Source organism: Raphanus sativus, chromosome 9 (genome assembly GCF_000801105.2).
Source record: "Raphanus sativus cultivar WK10039 chromosome 9, ASM80110v3, whole genome shotgun sequence".
NCBI lineage: Eukaryota > Viridiplantae > Streptophyta > Magnoliopsida > Brassicales > Brassicaceae > Raphanus > Raphanus sativus.
In genome coordinates this window covers 22,375,230-22,391,217 of record NC_079519.1, presented here as the reverse complement: position 1 = coordinate 22,391,217, position 15,988 = coordinate 22,375,230, and the positions used below count along the sequence as shown (strand labels likewise).

The following is a 15,988-nucleotide window of genomic DNA, read 5'->3' as shown; positions in this document are numbered from 1 at the left end:
GAGTCACTCATGTTGTGAGTATATTGAGTTACATACATTTTTTTCAAATTCAAACTGAACTATAATTATTTTTATTATTTTTAAGTAACATTAAATTAATTTTGTTTATCGTTTAAATGTGAATGTATTTTAATAATACTATCAAATTCTATGTTGATTAAAATAAATAAATATTAGAAAACGAAGCTATACATAAGTAACTAATACATTTTTGGAAATTCATGAACACATATGAATATTATATTTGAAAATTATTAATAATTTTGTGCTTTAAATTTATTAAATGGTCAAATGAAATTTATTTTAAATAATCTTAAAATGAGAATTTAGATCCGCTTTGGTATTTTGGTTATGGTTATATGAAGTTCCACAAACATAAAAACTTAAAATTTTAAAGCAAATTTAATATTAAGAAAAAAGTATTTAATAATTATAAAATATAATATATATACCTTGTTAAAATATTTAGTGTTATGTTATTTTAAAATATTTTGTAACTATTTGATATGTTTATTGTTAATTCTTTATTTTTAATATTTCTTAAAAATAAGCAGTTTACAAAAATAGTGTGATTGTATTTTAGAAATCATATTATATAAATAAAATATAATTTATAAAAACATTTTTTCTGTAATTTAAAGATATTATAGTCAAATAAATATATGAAACATAAATAAAAAAATTCAATAATACTAATTAATTATAAAATATTCTGAGTCAATAAAACATATATTAGTTTGTGTTACTTAAATTATTTTATTTAATCATCTAAGAAAATAGTTACGTATATAAAAATTATATCTATTACTCTAAAAAAATATATTTTATTTTTTATTTTTTAATTATGTTTTAAATTTTATTTCTTTTCCTAATATCGATATTATCTGTGTGAATTTTGTTTTATGAAATCACATTATATATAAACATATATTTTTCATCTAAAAAATAGAGATTTAAAGAAGTATTTTATTACTTCAAAGGTATATTTTATGTTATTTAAAAATATTTTTTAAATGGAATATTTCTATTTTGTGAACTTTCCGTTTTAATGAAATCATATTATATATACATATATTTTCGTTTTTAATTTTTTTTGTTTAACTTCATAAATGTTTCCTTTTATTATATATGTTATTTGGAAAAAAATTTAGAGGAAACTAAACAAAAATTCAATAATAATATTTAAATAAAATATTTTTAATTCATTAAAGGTATCAGTGTAATCAACCATCGTGAGAATTAACGTGAACGTGACAAATAAGAAACTGACTTCTCAAATAATATTATAGAGATTAAATGTAAACCGGCCTTATTAGTGTTAAACCACGTACATGTTACACTCCAGCAATCTTTGGTTATACGCAGACAGGTGTATGTGTATTTAGGCTTTAATTGAAGCCCAATAAGACTGCGGATGTTCGAGAGAGTTCCTTAAGAAAACCTCGTCAGGTAGATTCATTCATATTTCTTGCACGTAAAGATACACTCTCTTTTTCTGTGATTTTTCTTTTTGATTTATTTTTAACATCGAAAACCTAAAAAGAGCCTCTACCAAGATTTTTGCCTGATGCAGGGTTTGGCGGCGACCACCACCGCCACCAACCGTGGCTCTGTTACTTTTCTCGCTTCCAGGTTTCGTCTTCTTCTAATCAACTCATGATCTCGCTCAATCCTTTTAGGGATCTCGCTTCGTTTTCGTGTCGATTGATATTGCGATTGCATCGGCTGTTGATTTAGGACTCTTCGTTTAGCTTTTTTTTTGGCTCTTGAGCTGTTGAAATCTTAAAATCGTTCGAATAGGGATTAATTGGGATCTGAGTCTCACTTGCAGCCCAACGTTCGTTTATGTTTTCTCGAGTCTATTGATGTTGATATGTCCGTTTGTTTTAGAATCTTTCAGTTAAGATTATTTACACTTCTGTGATTGTGATTTTTAGATATAGCAGGAAGCATCATCATAGTCCAATCCTAAACAAGTATGTGAACCAAAAGGTGTCTTTCCCCAAGTTCGATTCTTCCCCGAACCTGAAACTGTCAGCAGACTCAAGATGTCCCCGTCAGATTGCTCCTCTTTCAGGTATAACAACATAATAACAAATCGCGACAATAATTAACTGGAAGACACTAACATGTCATGTGTGTTTTCACCCTTTAGTACAAATAGTATTTTTTTATAGAAGCTTGTCCTGTGTCTGTTTTATGGTTCTGAGACTTTCAGATTAGTTACTGTTCTGTTCTAGTGTTGTTTAACTCATCCCAATTGTTATTAAATCTGCAGCAACCGCACCTGTGGAGTTTGCATCAGCATCATCTAACCATCTCTTTGCTCACGGCTTGCCACCGTTGACTGCCGGTTTTGGGAGACGCCAGAGACCATTAGAGCCTGCGAGAGCCTTCAAAGATGACTTCTTCAAAATCAAACTGCCTAAAATCGCAGAGAGACCTGAGTGGTGGTGGAGGACACTGGCTTGTATCCCTTACTTGATATCCCTCCAGATATCTGACGTTGGTTTCTACGTCCAGCCTTTCCTAGAAAAGTACGACGCCATCGGAGACATGATCTACTTCATCCCCGGAGCGATTAACAGATGGCCGAGCTGGTTCTTCATGTTGTACTGCTACTTGGGTTACATGTTCGTGGTCAAGAACAAAGAGCTGCCTCACTACTTTAGGTTTCACATGATGATGGGTATGCTTCTCGAAACGGCTCTTCAGATCATTTGGTGCACCAGCAACTTCTTCCCGTTGATTCATTTCAAAGGAAGGCTTGGGATGTATTACTGGATGGCGATTGGGTTTACGTATATCTGTCTGCTTCTTGAATGTATACGGTGCGCTCTCGCTGGGATTTATGCTCAGATTCCGTTCGTGACCGACGCTGCTTCCATTCACACTCTCTTCAACTTGGGAGGCTTTTCGAGGCCACTCAGGTGAAAAGGTGGTCCTCTGTGGTGTTGCACACTTGAAGTAAGAGAGAGGTTGTTGTTGTGTCTTATCAGTTCTAAGAGACTTGAGCTTAGAGTCAGTGTCTCATGTGTAAAACAGAAAGAACTCTCTATGAGTAGCTTAAATCAATATTTTCTTAATGTCAAATAAATCGGTTGTAGTGGCCCATGGTTTGAAAGCATGTCTTTTTTGGTTTTAGTCCTATAGTTTGATTAACCGAAAAACAAAGAAAATGTACAAACTAGAGCTTAGCGAGGAATATTCAGAAAACCTCTACTTTAATGATTTTCAGAGTAGTAATCGTTTAGATGATTGGAAAGAAATGGATGATTTTTACGAAAAGAGCTGTGAGGAGATAGATGAAAATAGAAAATATCTCCATTGAACATGAAAACATATTAAACTGTTCTGACTTTGAAGAAAATGGTGTTTATACCGATTTTACATTGATTCAGTTATACCGACTTTGAAGAAGTATTGTTTAGTAATGTTGGTACTATTCTATATGTAGAGACTAAAAGATGGAGAAACTAACATGCACTGCTCGACTTTTTTTTTTTTTTTTATAACAATGGTTAATATTTGATTATGTACCACAAATTGAATAACTAAATCATTTTATTTTAATGTGTTATTATTTGTCAACGGATCCAAACATTCCTATATGTAAGAAAAGGCTTTGTTTTTGTTCTTCATGTTCTGAATCCTCATATAAAAGCCTACTAGATCAGACTTTGTACCAAATTCATAAAATCATTAAGGTCCATTGACTCCATAGGCTTAATTACTCTGAATTTATGGTTAAGTGGCCTTCATGTTTAAACAGAAATAAGAAGTGGTAATAATGACTAATGGAGACCACGTCCCTGCAACATGGTACCAACCAAAATATAATGTCAGTTACATTCCATCTCCATCAAAAAGTCTACCTTGGTCTTTAAACCCTTGACTGGTTCCTAAACACAGCTCATAATAACTCTGTTTAGTAACAACACATTCGTTTTCAGACAGCTCTTAAAGGTCTCTCTCTCTAGCATCATGTCAATCATGTAAACATTCTTTTTTTTCTCACAAAGAAACTTGCACACTTTCTCTGGTTTCTCTGGTTTGGTCGCCATGAACGATCTAATCTCAAGCTCGTTCAAGAGATACACAGATCTAAACCACCAAGTCCAGCTCGACGACATCGAGTCTCAAAACGCTTCTCTCGACTCAGGCAACCTCGATGAGTTCTTCGGATACGTGGAGAGTGTTAAAGAAGACATGAAAGCTGTTGACGAGATTCACAAGCGTCTACAAGATGCTAACGAAGAGTCCAAGACAGTGCACGACTCCAAGGCCGTGAAGAAGCTCCGCGCTCGTATGGACTCCAGTGTTACAGAGGTCTTGAAGCGTGTCAAGATGATAAAGACGAAGCTCGTGGCCTTGGAGAAATCAAATGCTGCTCAGAGGAAAGTTCCTGGTTGTGGACCTGGCTCATCTGCTGACCGGACAAGAACATCTGTCGTGAGTGGGTTAGGGAAGAAGCTTAAAGACATGATGGATGATTTTCAGAGACTAAGAACCAAAATGGCTAGTGAATACAAAGAAACTGTCGAGAGACGGTACTTCTCTTCTTTTTTTTTCTTTTTTTTTTCTGTTCATTTTAGGGTTTACTATGTGATTCAACAAAGATCAATCTCTCTTGTTTCACAAGGTATTTTTTTTTGTTGAAGGGTTTTAGATTAGGCACGCGGATTTGGGGTATTCTTTATTTCTTTTTTTTTTTAACTGAGATTTGGGGTATTGGCTCGACATAAATTTTACCGAAATAAAGTTTGGTTTGGTTCGATTTGTTTAGTTCGATTTTTTAAAAAATTTATGGAAGCTTTTGATTTCAGTGAGATTTTTATTTAATTTTATTAAAATTTTGGATGAATTTGGTTAATTTAGGTTAAATTTGGTGAGTTCAATTATTTTGGTTTAAGATTTGGTTAATTCGGTTGGGTATTTGGTATGGTTTGGTTACAAAATAGTTTTTTTTAATAAAAACCCAAAGTAACCGACGGTCAAACCAGACCGAACCAAAACAGATTGTCTTAAAGATCTACCAAATCAAACCAAACTCCTAACCGAACTAACCAAAAACGTAGGTTCGCTTCTATGACAAACTCCCAGGCTTATGATAAAGTTCTTTTTGTGTGTTTGTTTGACATATGAATACTTTTTTTTTTTTTTTGCTAAATAAACATATGAATATTTGAAGGTACTTCACTGTAACGGGCCAAAAAGCAGACGAAGAGACGATAGAGAAGCTGATATCAAGCGGAGAGAGCGAACGTTTTCTCCAAAAGGCCATACAAGAGCAAGGCCGAGGACAGATCATGGACACGTTATCAGAGATTCAAGAAAGGCACGACGCGGTTAAAGACATTGAACGTAGCCTGCTGGAGCTGCACCAGATATTCCTAGACATGGCAGCTCTTGTTGAAGCTCAAGGGAGTATACTCAACGACATCGAGTCTAACGTTTCAAAGGCGAGCTCATTCGTCATGAGAGGGACTGAGCAGTTGCAGGGAGCTAAAGTGCTTCAGAGGAACTCGAGGAAGTGGACTTGTATCGCCATCATACTCGCTATTGTTCTTGTTATTGTGATCCTCTTCCCTATCCTCTACACAAGTTTGCTTAAACCTTGATTTCTAGAGAAACATTCTGCTTTCTGCTGTTACTGCTTTGTATTAGAAAACTTGTGGCATACAAAATCTATTGAGTGTAATTCAAGCAATGTACAATTTTGAGTTTCATTACATTCCATGAACATTGTTTACTTCTGTATTTCATCTGATAAAAGTGTCTGAACAAGCTCCGCCTGGTCTTGAAACCAATCTAAGCTCTCTTTAAGCAAAATGGCCACGGATTGAAGAGTACAAGCGAGCATTGTAGGGCCTCTTTATAGGTAACAAGATCACTCTTACACAGACATTGCAAGCTCCAGCCTTTCCTTAGGAGTCTAAATGAAGAATATACTGGTTTTCTTGGATGATACACAGCTTGAGATGTCCTCATCATCCTATGTCTATCACCTTTAGTCCCGGAGATGAGATAAGACAACCTAGGAACCTCTGAAGAATTCAAATTGAGGGTTGAGTTCAAAGAGAATCACAAATGTGATTCAACACCTATTCAGAACTGCAACAACGGAACTTTTGAACTTATAGGGTTCCTTAAATCTGAAATCGACAAGGAAAAACTTGTTCCGGACTAAATTCGAAGCATAAGAGATTTAAACTTACCAGAAAAGAGAACAAATCCATTTGAAGATGATCATCAGAGCTGGAATTCTAGAGTTTTGGACGGAATCGAATTGGAAAAAAAAAAGGAAAAAAAATTTGGACCATTTCTCGATTTGTACGTGTCATCCTTGCGCAGGGGCCATGCTAATCTTCTCTGTATCGTTCCAATTTTATCGGATGTCCCCGAAGGGACAATCAACTTCGTGACTCCATCGCGATATAATCAAGCTTCTTCTTCTCACAACAAAGCGATGTGGGACTCTGTTACAGTTTGAAGTCTACTTAATGGGCTCGTTTACACTAAAAGGCCTCTCTCAAATTTCTCGCTGGGCCAAAGTTTATTAAATTAAATATACTCATGGGTTTTGTAATTTGATTATCTTAAACCATCCGTCCGATGAAGCCCACGTGTCATTATCGACGGAGAAGAAAATTACAGCACTCGTTGTATACTATTTTTTTTTTTGAAACACACTCGTTGTATCTAAACTATTAAAACTGAAGTACATTTGATATTTAACCCTCACTTTTCCTAAATAATTACCATGGAATGCCACTGATATTTAATCAACACTTTCACTAATTATTATTAGGCTTTCACGTCTCTTACAATAAAAAATAACAAGCCCACTAAAATTTATTTACCCAATAACTGCATTTATATCTCTCAATTCCATAAACATATGTTTCATCTGTTTTTTCTTTAATGCTCTACTCTTTCATGCATCACATTCTCAAATTTTCATCAATTGCTGTATATAATATTGGGAAACTAAAAGTCTAAAATCACGTGCCAAAGTTTTTACCATCAATTTTGCAATAATTAACAAAAAAATTTAACACCAAATAACTATCTAAACTATTAAAACATGAATACAAATAAAAAACATCTTTGATTTTTCTTCCAAAATTACAAGTTTATGCCACTGACTTAGACACCGTCGTTTTATACATTGGCTAACCCAAAACAAATTGCTACCCCAATCCGTTAATATCACCATAAGTTCGCGGATTTGGTATCATCAGTTTCAATTTCTATATACAAATATCCTTATTTAAACATCCTAAATGTATAAAAAGAAATGAATAGTTATAATCTTAACTAACCATATATAAAATAAAAATATATTTTTGGACCATTGAATATAAACTAATAATTTAGGTGTTTAATGAATTCAATAAAATTACAAAACCTTTCCTACTGTAAAACAATCATCAAATCGTAACAAATATCTTAATATTCTGTTATGAAAGCTTACAAATCACGTTTAATCTATATTATTAAAACTGAAGTACAAATTAGGTTTGTTTGGAAATATAGATAACAATTTTTAAAAATGTTTGTTTTGAAACTTGGATAGCAGTTTAAAAAGTAAGTTTCTTAGAAACATGAATATCAGTTTAAAAAAATAGATTTGTTTGGAAACATGAATAGCAATGAATAGCAGTATAAAAAATTATATTGTTTGGAAACATAGATATCACTATATTAAGAAAATAATGAATTTATGTTACTAAAAAAAATTAAAAATCTATTATATTATGAGAAATTATCTATTTGTGTTAACTTTAAAATATACGAAAAATAAACTAATCTAATTATTTTAAAATATCATTTGTCTAAAATAATCATATAACAAAATTTAAACTTTATATACATATTTTAAATCAAAATAATAATTTAAAGTTGATTTAAAATATACATATATTCAAAAAAATATTTTTACTAAAATATTTTCCAATAACCATTATTAAAAATGTTTTCAATATATGGGATTATTGAAAATATAATATATGTGATTATTTATATGATAGTACATATAAAATACTGTTAATTATATGTTTGATGTGTGTTTTAAAGAGAAAAAAAAACAGATTGTGAATTAGGGGTGGGCGTACGGGTACCCATTCGGGTTCGGTTTAGGTCTGCTTGGGTTTCGGGTTTTCGGGGTCAAAGATTTCAATTACATTCATATATTTCTAATTTTTTGTTCGAATTCAATTCAGATCTTTGCGGGTTTGTTCAAGTTTGGATAACCCATTTAAATTCATTATATACTTTAAATTTCTCAAAATATATAAACAAAATAATATATTACACATAAATTTGAATAACATATATCAGAATAATTGAACATAACATATAAATTGGTTTGATTTAAATATTTGGATAGAGAATCAATAATTATATTAAGTATTTTTAGTGATTTGAGTATACTTTAACTATTTTAAATGTTTACATTTAACTATTTATATATATTTTTAATTATTTAAACCAATTTATAAGTACCATATATATTATGGATGTTTTTATATATATTAAGTCTAAAAATAATATATATAAGTATATAAATATATTTCGAATACATTCAGGTATCTGAAATACTTTGGTTCAGATCGGATTCGGTTTCAGTTATCTAAATACAAAACTTTTTATATTTAATCAATTTCGGTTCGGATTTTGTACTTCTTTTTGAATCGGGATCGGTTCGAACTTTTAAATTCAGATTTTTGTCCAACTCTAATATTAACATAAAAACAACATATTTTATAAAAATATACACCCGCACAGGCGTGCGGGTCAAAATCTAGTACTATTTATTATTTAACACTCGGAGATAACCTGATAACCGCTTCTTTTTGATATCTAACCAATATTTCATTTTGTTGATCAAAAAAAAAAAAAAAAAAACCAATATTTCATTTTACAATTATCAAAATCAATCTGAAGTTTTTTTTTGCTGAAAGAAAAATCAATCTCAAGTCATTTTGTGAGAGAGAAACGTTCTTTTTACTTTTACCTAATAACCACCTCTTCTGCTCTAACCTTCACTTTCACCAGGAGACGATGGTCCATCGTTAGACCCCTGAGACTCCCATTCCCATGGTTGTTGTGCTTGAGGATGAAGTTGCGGTCGTACTGCTGATGCTGCACTGGGAGAAGGTAGGTTGTGTTGAATCATATTAACGGGGAACCTAAAGCGTTGTTGTCCTTGGTTGAATTGCTGCTGGTTGTAGTTCATCATTGGCCTCACTGGTACAGCGTTAACTATAGGGCTCGGACTGCACATCCTCACTGGTGGCTGCCACATTGGAGCTTCAAGTTGGCCTCGACTGTGACCAATCTGGCCCTGGTTGTACGTCACCGGTGGCCTCACAGGAGCTTGTTGACCTATGCCTGCGGCTGGGTTGGGAACAATCTGGTTCTGTTCCTGGTAATACATCATCGGCCTCACTGGAACTTGACCTAGATAGACAACGAACTCGTCCTGTGGCATCAGTGGCCTGAGTGGAGGTACACTTAGAAACGGGCTCTGCTGCTGCTGCATCATTGGCGGCGGCCTCATTGGAGGAGGAGCTTGTACATGGGGAACAAGGCGGTCTTGCTGAAGCACACCGAATGAACGGTTGTAGGCTACTAAAACAGGTCCAGGCTCTTGCGGCAGTTCCATCATTATCAGTTGGTGCAGCAGATACGTGTTGTTCTGATTTGGGTGTAGTGGAGTTGTGGTTTGAAATCTCCATTGTTCACCGTATAGACCGAGCCCATCTGAGTAGAAGTGGTCTACTACGAGCCATCTTGGCTGCGGCAAACCTAAGGGATGGTTCTGAAGAGATGCAACCGATTGATCCTGCTGATGTGGAGGCACACTTGGTCCAAGACGAGGAGGCATCATTGCTTGAGACATTTGAGTGCTAGAAGGATTCGGAGGAAGAACGAGAAGCTGGTTCTGATCCCTTGCAGATGACGTTGAGCCACGTTCCACCATCGCTTGACCACTCCTACGAGTCTGATTTTAAAACCTGGATCAGTACTCAGTAGTAACAAGACTAAGACTAACCATGATACACTATTGATTGCGGAACAAGAAACAGAGCAAAACAGAGGCAGTAAACCTAGACTCTATCACTACTACGACTAACCTAAGCCAAAAGTAATGGTGGAACACGAATCAGAGCAAAACAGAGACAGTAGGCATAGGCTCTAAGTTTTGATGTACCGTGATCGACTGTTCTTGAGGATTCTGATTATCAAGACGACGGTTCTGGTCACTTGTAAGCGATGTTGAGCCAAGGTCTATCGGTTGATCACTCGTGCGAGTCTGTTCAAGACTTGGATCATTAGTAACCTAATCATTACATAGATGGAAGCAGAGCAAAACAGAGGGTTCTTGATCAATCATAGAGTTTGGGATGTACCGTGATCGGATCTTTTTGACGATTCTGATTCTCGATTCCTTGGTCGGACTCTTCGGTGATATTACGAGCAGAATCAACAAGGCTCTTGATAGCTTCTTCCTTGGGCTCATCTTCTTCCTCTGTTCGCACTTCGTCTTCTGCCTTTTCGGTTGTTCTGGCGGGATCAACCTCCTCTGTTCTCGCCACGTCTTCCTCTGTTCGCACTTCGTCTTGATCTGTTCGCACTTTGTCTTCTTCCTTTTCGGTTGTTTTGGCGGGATCAACCTCCTCTGTTCTCGCTACGTCTTCCTCTGTTCGCACTTCGTCTTGATCTGTTCGCACCTCGTCTTCTTCGTCGGATGTTTTGGCGGGATCATTAACTTCTGTTCGCTCTTCTTCTTCGTCATCTTTGACGGGTTTATCAGTTGGAGAACTAGCCATGGCCAGAGATGGGAGAAGTGTGTTAGAGAGAAAGGTGAGAGAGCGTAGAAGAAGAAGATGAACTGAAAGAAACTGATATATATATATATATATATATATATATATATGGCGCGAGGACGTTGGTTGTTGCTTAGACCGTTAGGGCTTTTAGGCGCGTGTAAAACTCCGCACCATCCAAATCGTTGGAATGTCACGCGCGTGTCAAGAGTGAGTAATTTACTAGTCACACAAAAAAAGTGAGAAAAATCTTTTTAAAAAAGATTATGCAGAGTGAAGTGAGTAATGGTGAATTTCACTAATCTAAAAATTATTGAGAAGATAATTTCCTTCTTTTTCCTTGGTGAGAGATTGAGAAATGGCTGCGTCTTGGAATGTAATTCGGGCTCTGAATATTTACAATCAATCTGTGGGTATTATATTTAGACACCTTAGCCTGATTCTAATAATCATCATCATCTATGGTCTTTAATCTTGCTTTCTTTGGTTTTAGCGATTTCTTAAATAGGAAGAAAACTGTTAATTGAATCCTCATTGATTAGAAATCACAATATTTCTTCAGAAGAGTATGTTACAGACACAAACACACATACTAAAAGAGAAGAAGAAAAATACAAGATCAGTAGAAACAAATGAAAAAAAAAACACATTTTAGATGTTGTTTTAGAGGAACAAAGATTACCGTATAAAGACTATTCGAGATTCAAAAAAGGGCAAAACTCTTCCACCAATCTGAAGCAAGCACAGTGATCATCTTCTCTTCGAGAGCTTCGTCTTTCCTGCAGAATAAGCTAAAGAATTTCTATAAAGAATATGAGACAAGTACCCTTAGGTCATCATATATTAACTAGAACATTGTCACAGCTTGAAATGTCCTTAGTTGATTTTTCTAAGCATAATTTTTTATCTAATCTGATTGATCAACACCAAAAAAAGGAGGACCCAATGTATAAATGATGGATACTGATTTAGAGTAACCAAAACTTGCTAGAAACAAATAACATCCATTTTATGTCTTTTAAAATCCTTAATGTGTTTCTGATCCAAACCAGCTTGCTATACACTTTCCTTGTTCTCCAAGCAAAACCATTTTTCTATACAATGAATGAAATTGGTTTAGACGGATACCTAATTAAAATTGTATCTCCAACATGTAACCAGCACCAAAGTCTTTATATTTTGAACACACAAACACATGACATTTGTTAAGAGACTGACCAAACTGGAGCTTGGAGCTTGACCTATGATTACGTTATGAGGAACAATCTTGTCATGTTGCATCCATGTTGCATCACTGGCCTCGTTGAAGCTTGACCTGGGAGTATATAGGTAATAAAATGGTCCGTTGCATCACTAGACTCAATCTGGGAGTAGATCTTGTTGTATCATTGGCCTCGGTGGAGATTGACCTCGAACTAGATTTGTAACAACCTGGTTCTGCTGCATCATTGGTGGCCTCATTGGAGCTACATGACCAAAATATTGGCTGTAGATTACTAAAACAAGTCCAGGAGGCCTTGGAACATTATTCTGACTCAGAAGTTCCATCATCGCCAGTTGATGCGATCTGATTTGTTGTAATGGAGTGCTGCACTGTGTAGACCAAACTCATAGGTATAGAAGTGATCTACTACTAACATCTTGGCTGGGGCAAACCAAAACTCTGGTTAAAATCATACCAAACAAATACAAGCTTTCTATACACATATCCTAAAATCTATCAAATGAAATTGATTCAGACAGAAACCCAAAACGTTTCTTCAAGTCCTAAAGCAGCATCAAAGTCTTAATCTTTATTCACATAAAGAGATTAACATTCCTAAACGATTAACCAAAACCAATGCAAGAAAATGCCCCAAAATTTAAGTCATGTATGCTAGCTTCTGCTTAGTCTCAACCTCTCCTCCCAAGCGATACATCTCAGGAGCTTGAATTTGCCATAGATGATGTTGGCACATACCAATAGGATGTCTTATGTCTGAGATTGTTTTGAGAGCTCCTGACATCATGCTGCTGGTTGTACGGCGTTGGAATCCCTAGAGCTTGACCTCAGCTGTAAAGACTGTCTAGATGTAAAAGCTATAGCTGTAAAATGGGTGGGCAGACCACTGGTTGTCCATGTCCAAATAGAAATAGATCTATTTTGTTGATATCCATTTGTCCATGTGAATTATAAATGGACAAAAATCAAAAGAGCAATGGACAATGAGCGTTAGTGGATTTGGACTATGTGGACGTGGTCGGTCCAATGATCACAAAATGGTATATAGTTCGTCCTTCCTATATCCAATTTTGATTGTATATGTGTTTGGATTAAAGATGTTAAAATGGTAAAACCTACCCATTTAAACCATCTCGTTTAAGACCCATTCCATTTAAAACCCATATCTGTTTAAACCCATTTAAAAATACGTCTATTAAAAATATCCATTTAGACCCCACAAATTTTGCACTAATCCATTTAGACCCATTTAAACTATTGAGAAGAATGTGCAGAAAGATCTACGACATTTGCCTTTTACTAGAGGAGGAGCTCTCACCTACATCATAAAATTTTCTCTTTTCCATTTGCATACCAAATGGCTGGTTAAACTCATCCTGAGCAGATGCAACCAGTCGCTCCTGATTCATTGTTTGATTACTCAAGAGAAACTAATATATGGCGCGAGTGCTTAGACCGTTAGGGTTTGTTTTGAGTTTTATATAAGGAATGGTCATTTTTTCTAATCTAAAAATGATTCAGAAAATAATTTTTTCTTCTTTCAGAGAGTTTTGAGAAGAGAAATTGTTTATTTAATCTCGCTATCTTTGGTTTTAGTGATTTTTTGATGAGGAAGAACACTTTTTAGTGACCTCTACTGATTAGTAAGCACAATGTTCCTTCATATGAATATGTTGGGTTGGGAACACTTATCGTTTCAGGAATTATCCAAGCGGATTTTATATCTCTAAAACCAAAAAATCAAAATTGAATCGGAACAGAAAACCAATTGGCATCCGAGTTTATATATAATATAGTTTATATACTTATAAATATTAATATTGTTGCTTTTAAATAGTCAAATAATTTTAAATACTACTTACAAACTAAAATACCAAAAAAATAAATTATCAGAATATTTTTTATCCAAAATATTTAAATTATCCAAATTATTCAAATTTTTATTTGAAAATAAAAAAAATCTGATATTTAATCAAAAAGGTAGATGTTTTAATTTTAACCTGAATTAACAAAAAATCGGAACCAAACCAAAACTATTAGATATTAACAAAAAATCTGAACCAAACCTGAATTTTTTAAAAATATTAGATTAGATCCTAAACCGAAAAAACTTAAAAACCGAAAAAAAGAAATGAACCGAATCGAATGACCAAGACAAAATATGTTACATACACAAATATACATACTAAAAAATACTATATACAAGAGCAGTAGGGACAAGGACAAAGTGGATCCGAATCTATAGTTCATACATGTTTTCAAGGAACAATGACTACATATAGAGAAAGATTCAAGATTCACAAAAGGCAAGAACTCCCCCACAAATCTGAAACAAACACATTGCAACGAGGTTAACAAAGTAAACATTTATTAAGCCACATGACCAAGATTTCTGTACACATTTTCCTAAAGCAGTAGTCTTTATTCGCATAAGAGATGACAATACTAAAAGATCAACCAAAACCAATGCAAGAAAACGGCCCAACAGAAATGTTGCTAAATAATTTGGAAAAGTTCAACTATTTTTTTTTTGATCAACTAACTAATTAATAAAAAGTTGATTAGACAGTCCTTCAGAGACTCTTTTGAGATAGTGAAGATAATCATGTCACTTAGGCTTCTCGACCTCCCCTCCCAAGACCTCTGGCTCTACTGCGGTGAGCTCCTCTGCCACGGTAAGAAGACTGTCCAGCATTGAACATCCTCATAGAACTCATTTGGTTTTGCTGATTAGTCACAGGTCTCATGGATTGCTGCTGCTGTGTGTACATCACTGGCGCTGCTGCACTTTGAAAAAGTTGTTGGCGCATACCAAAAGGCTGGTTAGGATTGTTCTGACCTAAAAACATTGTTGAGACTTGTGCTCCAAGGTTTGGTTCTGTAATCTGACTGCCATACGGCTGGTTGTGCATCATTGGAGGTTGAACTGGAAGTGGATTGGGAACAATTCCCATTTGGTTCGGCTGATTGATCTCAGGTCTCATAAATTGCTGCGGCGGATTGTACACCAGTGGAGCTGTTGCATTGAGAAAAGGTTGTTGGAACATATCAAAAGGCTGTCTGAGATTGTACTGGCCTAGTTCTGTAATCTGATTGCTCCTGAAACCATGCTGCTGGTTGTACATCGTTGGCATCATCACTGGAGCTTGACTTGGGAGTAGATTGGAAACAAATCCCATTTGGTTAGGCTGATTGATCTCAGGTCTCGTGAGTTGCTGCTGCTGGTGCTGGTTGTACAACATTAAAGCTTGACTTAGAATTTGAAGTAGATTGGGAACAATGTCCACATGATGCGGCTGCATACAAAGAAGTTGGTTAAAATTGTCCTCGCATTGTCCCTCATAGTGATTGCAAGTCCTCAATATCTTCTTGTTTGAGTTACTGATTACTTCTTCACTACTCATCCTTTTCCTCTTTGTTGTTGTACTCTGGCAGTCATTAACTTCTTCTTCTTCTTCTTCTTCTTCAAAGAAGTCAAACTCCGCCCTTAGTGGATCATGAAATCTCTTGAACAGATCCTCTTCATCAATATATTCTGCAATTTTCAGGGCGACTAGATAAATAAGTGTACCGCGAGGCGTTTTGATATCTGATTCCATTCTCACAACGTAGGAAGGTCTCTTTACATTTCCAAATCTAAAGTAGTAACCAACCACACGACCAAAAGGAGCTTTTGTTTCACTTATAAGCAAAGTGGAACCTACTTTCAAAGTTCTATCCTCTCCAAACGTCCTAAGTACCACATGATGTGCCCTTACAACCCGCGATAACAAAGAGAGTTTTAAAAATCCTCTTGGTATTACCATGATGTAGCTTCTAGGGTTTTTTGTTTTGTTGTTGTTGTTAAAGGTCTAGACTCTCTCTAGCTACACGCTTTATAGTGAAGAAATAGCAAATATCTCTTAGTACTTATCCTCCTAGATTTTATTAG

General features: G+C 35.0%; 3 protein-coding genes, 1 long non-coding RNA gene and 1 other non-coding gene across 5 annotated transcripts; 2 read left to right on the top strand and 3 right to left on the bottom strand.

Moving 5' to 3' along the window:
* Positions 1 to 1,459: 1,459 nt before the first annotated feature.
* Positions 1,460 to 3,143, top strand: LOC108824001 (protein TIC 20-IV, chloroplastic). Its single transcript, XM_018597327.2, has 3 exons — positions 1,460 to 1,632; positions 1,938 to 2,077; positions 2,279 to 3,143. The coding sequence occupies exons 1-3, from the start codon at positions 1,568 to 1,570 to the stop codon at positions 2,932 to 2,934; spliced, it is 861 nt and encodes a 286-aa protein (XP_018452829.1). The 5' UTR covers positions 1,460 to 1,567; the 3' UTR covers positions 2,935 to 3,143.
* An 868-nt stretch (positions 3,144 to 4,011) lies between these two features.
* Positions 4,012 to 6,038, top strand: LOC108826395 (syntaxin-123). The gene is made up of 2 exons (XM_018599781.2): positions 4,012 to 4,550; positions 5,192 to 6,038. Exons 1-2 carry the CDS (start codon positions 4,063 to 4,065, stop codon positions 5,619 to 5,621), a joined length of 918 nt encoding a protein of 305 aa, XP_018455283.1. The 5' UTR covers positions 4,012 to 4,062; the 3' UTR covers positions 5,622 to 6,038.
* Positions 5,673 to 6,470, bottom strand: LOC130500430 (uncharacterized). Its single transcript, XR_008939060.1, has 2 exons — positions 6,219 to 6,470; positions 5,673 to 6,114 (listed from the first exon to the last, which is right to left on the bottom strand). It is a non-coding gene; the product is annotated as an uncharacterized LOC130500430 (long non-coding RNA).
* On the bottom strand, positions 6,309 to 6,411 carry LOC130500596 (U6 spliceosomal RNA). The gene has a single exon (XR_008939213.1). It is a non-coding gene; the product is annotated as a U6 spliceosomal RNA (small nuclear RNA).
* An 8,199-nt stretch (positions 6,471 to 14,669) lies between the features above and the next one.
* LOC108825004 (uncharacterized) lies at positions 14,670 to 15,863 on the bottom strand. The gene has a single exon (XM_018598355.1). It carries the CDS (start codon positions 15,861 to 15,863, stop codon positions 14,670 to 14,672), a length of 1,194 nt encoding a protein of 397 aa, XP_018453857.1.
* Between the last annotated feature and the right edge of the window lie 125 nt (positions 15,864 to 15,988).

Coding starts and splice junctions, on each gene's coding strand:
- LOC108824001 (XM_018597327.2), top strand. CDS start 1,568: ATGCAGGGTTTGGCGGCGACCACCACCGCCACCAACCGTGGCTCTGTT. Junction 1,633..1,937: donor GTTACTTTTCTCGCTTCCAG/GTTTCGTCTTCT, acceptor TGTGATTTTTAG/ATATAGCAGGAAGCATCATC. Junction 2,078..2,278: donor TCAGATTGCTCCTCTTTCAG/GTATAACAACAT, acceptor TTAAATCTGCAG/CAACCGCACCTGTGGAGTTT.
- LOC108826395 (XM_018599781.2), top strand. CDS start 4,063: ATGAACGATCTAATCTCAAGCTCGTTCAAGAGATACACAGATCTAAAC. Junction 4,551..5,191: donor AAAGAAACTGTCGAGAGACG/GTACTTCTCTTC, acceptor GAATATTTGAAG/GTACTTCACTGTAACGGGCC.
- LOC108825004 (XM_018598355.1), bottom strand. CDS start 15,863: ATGGTAATACCAAGAGGATTTTTAAAACTCTCTTTGTTATCGCGGGTT.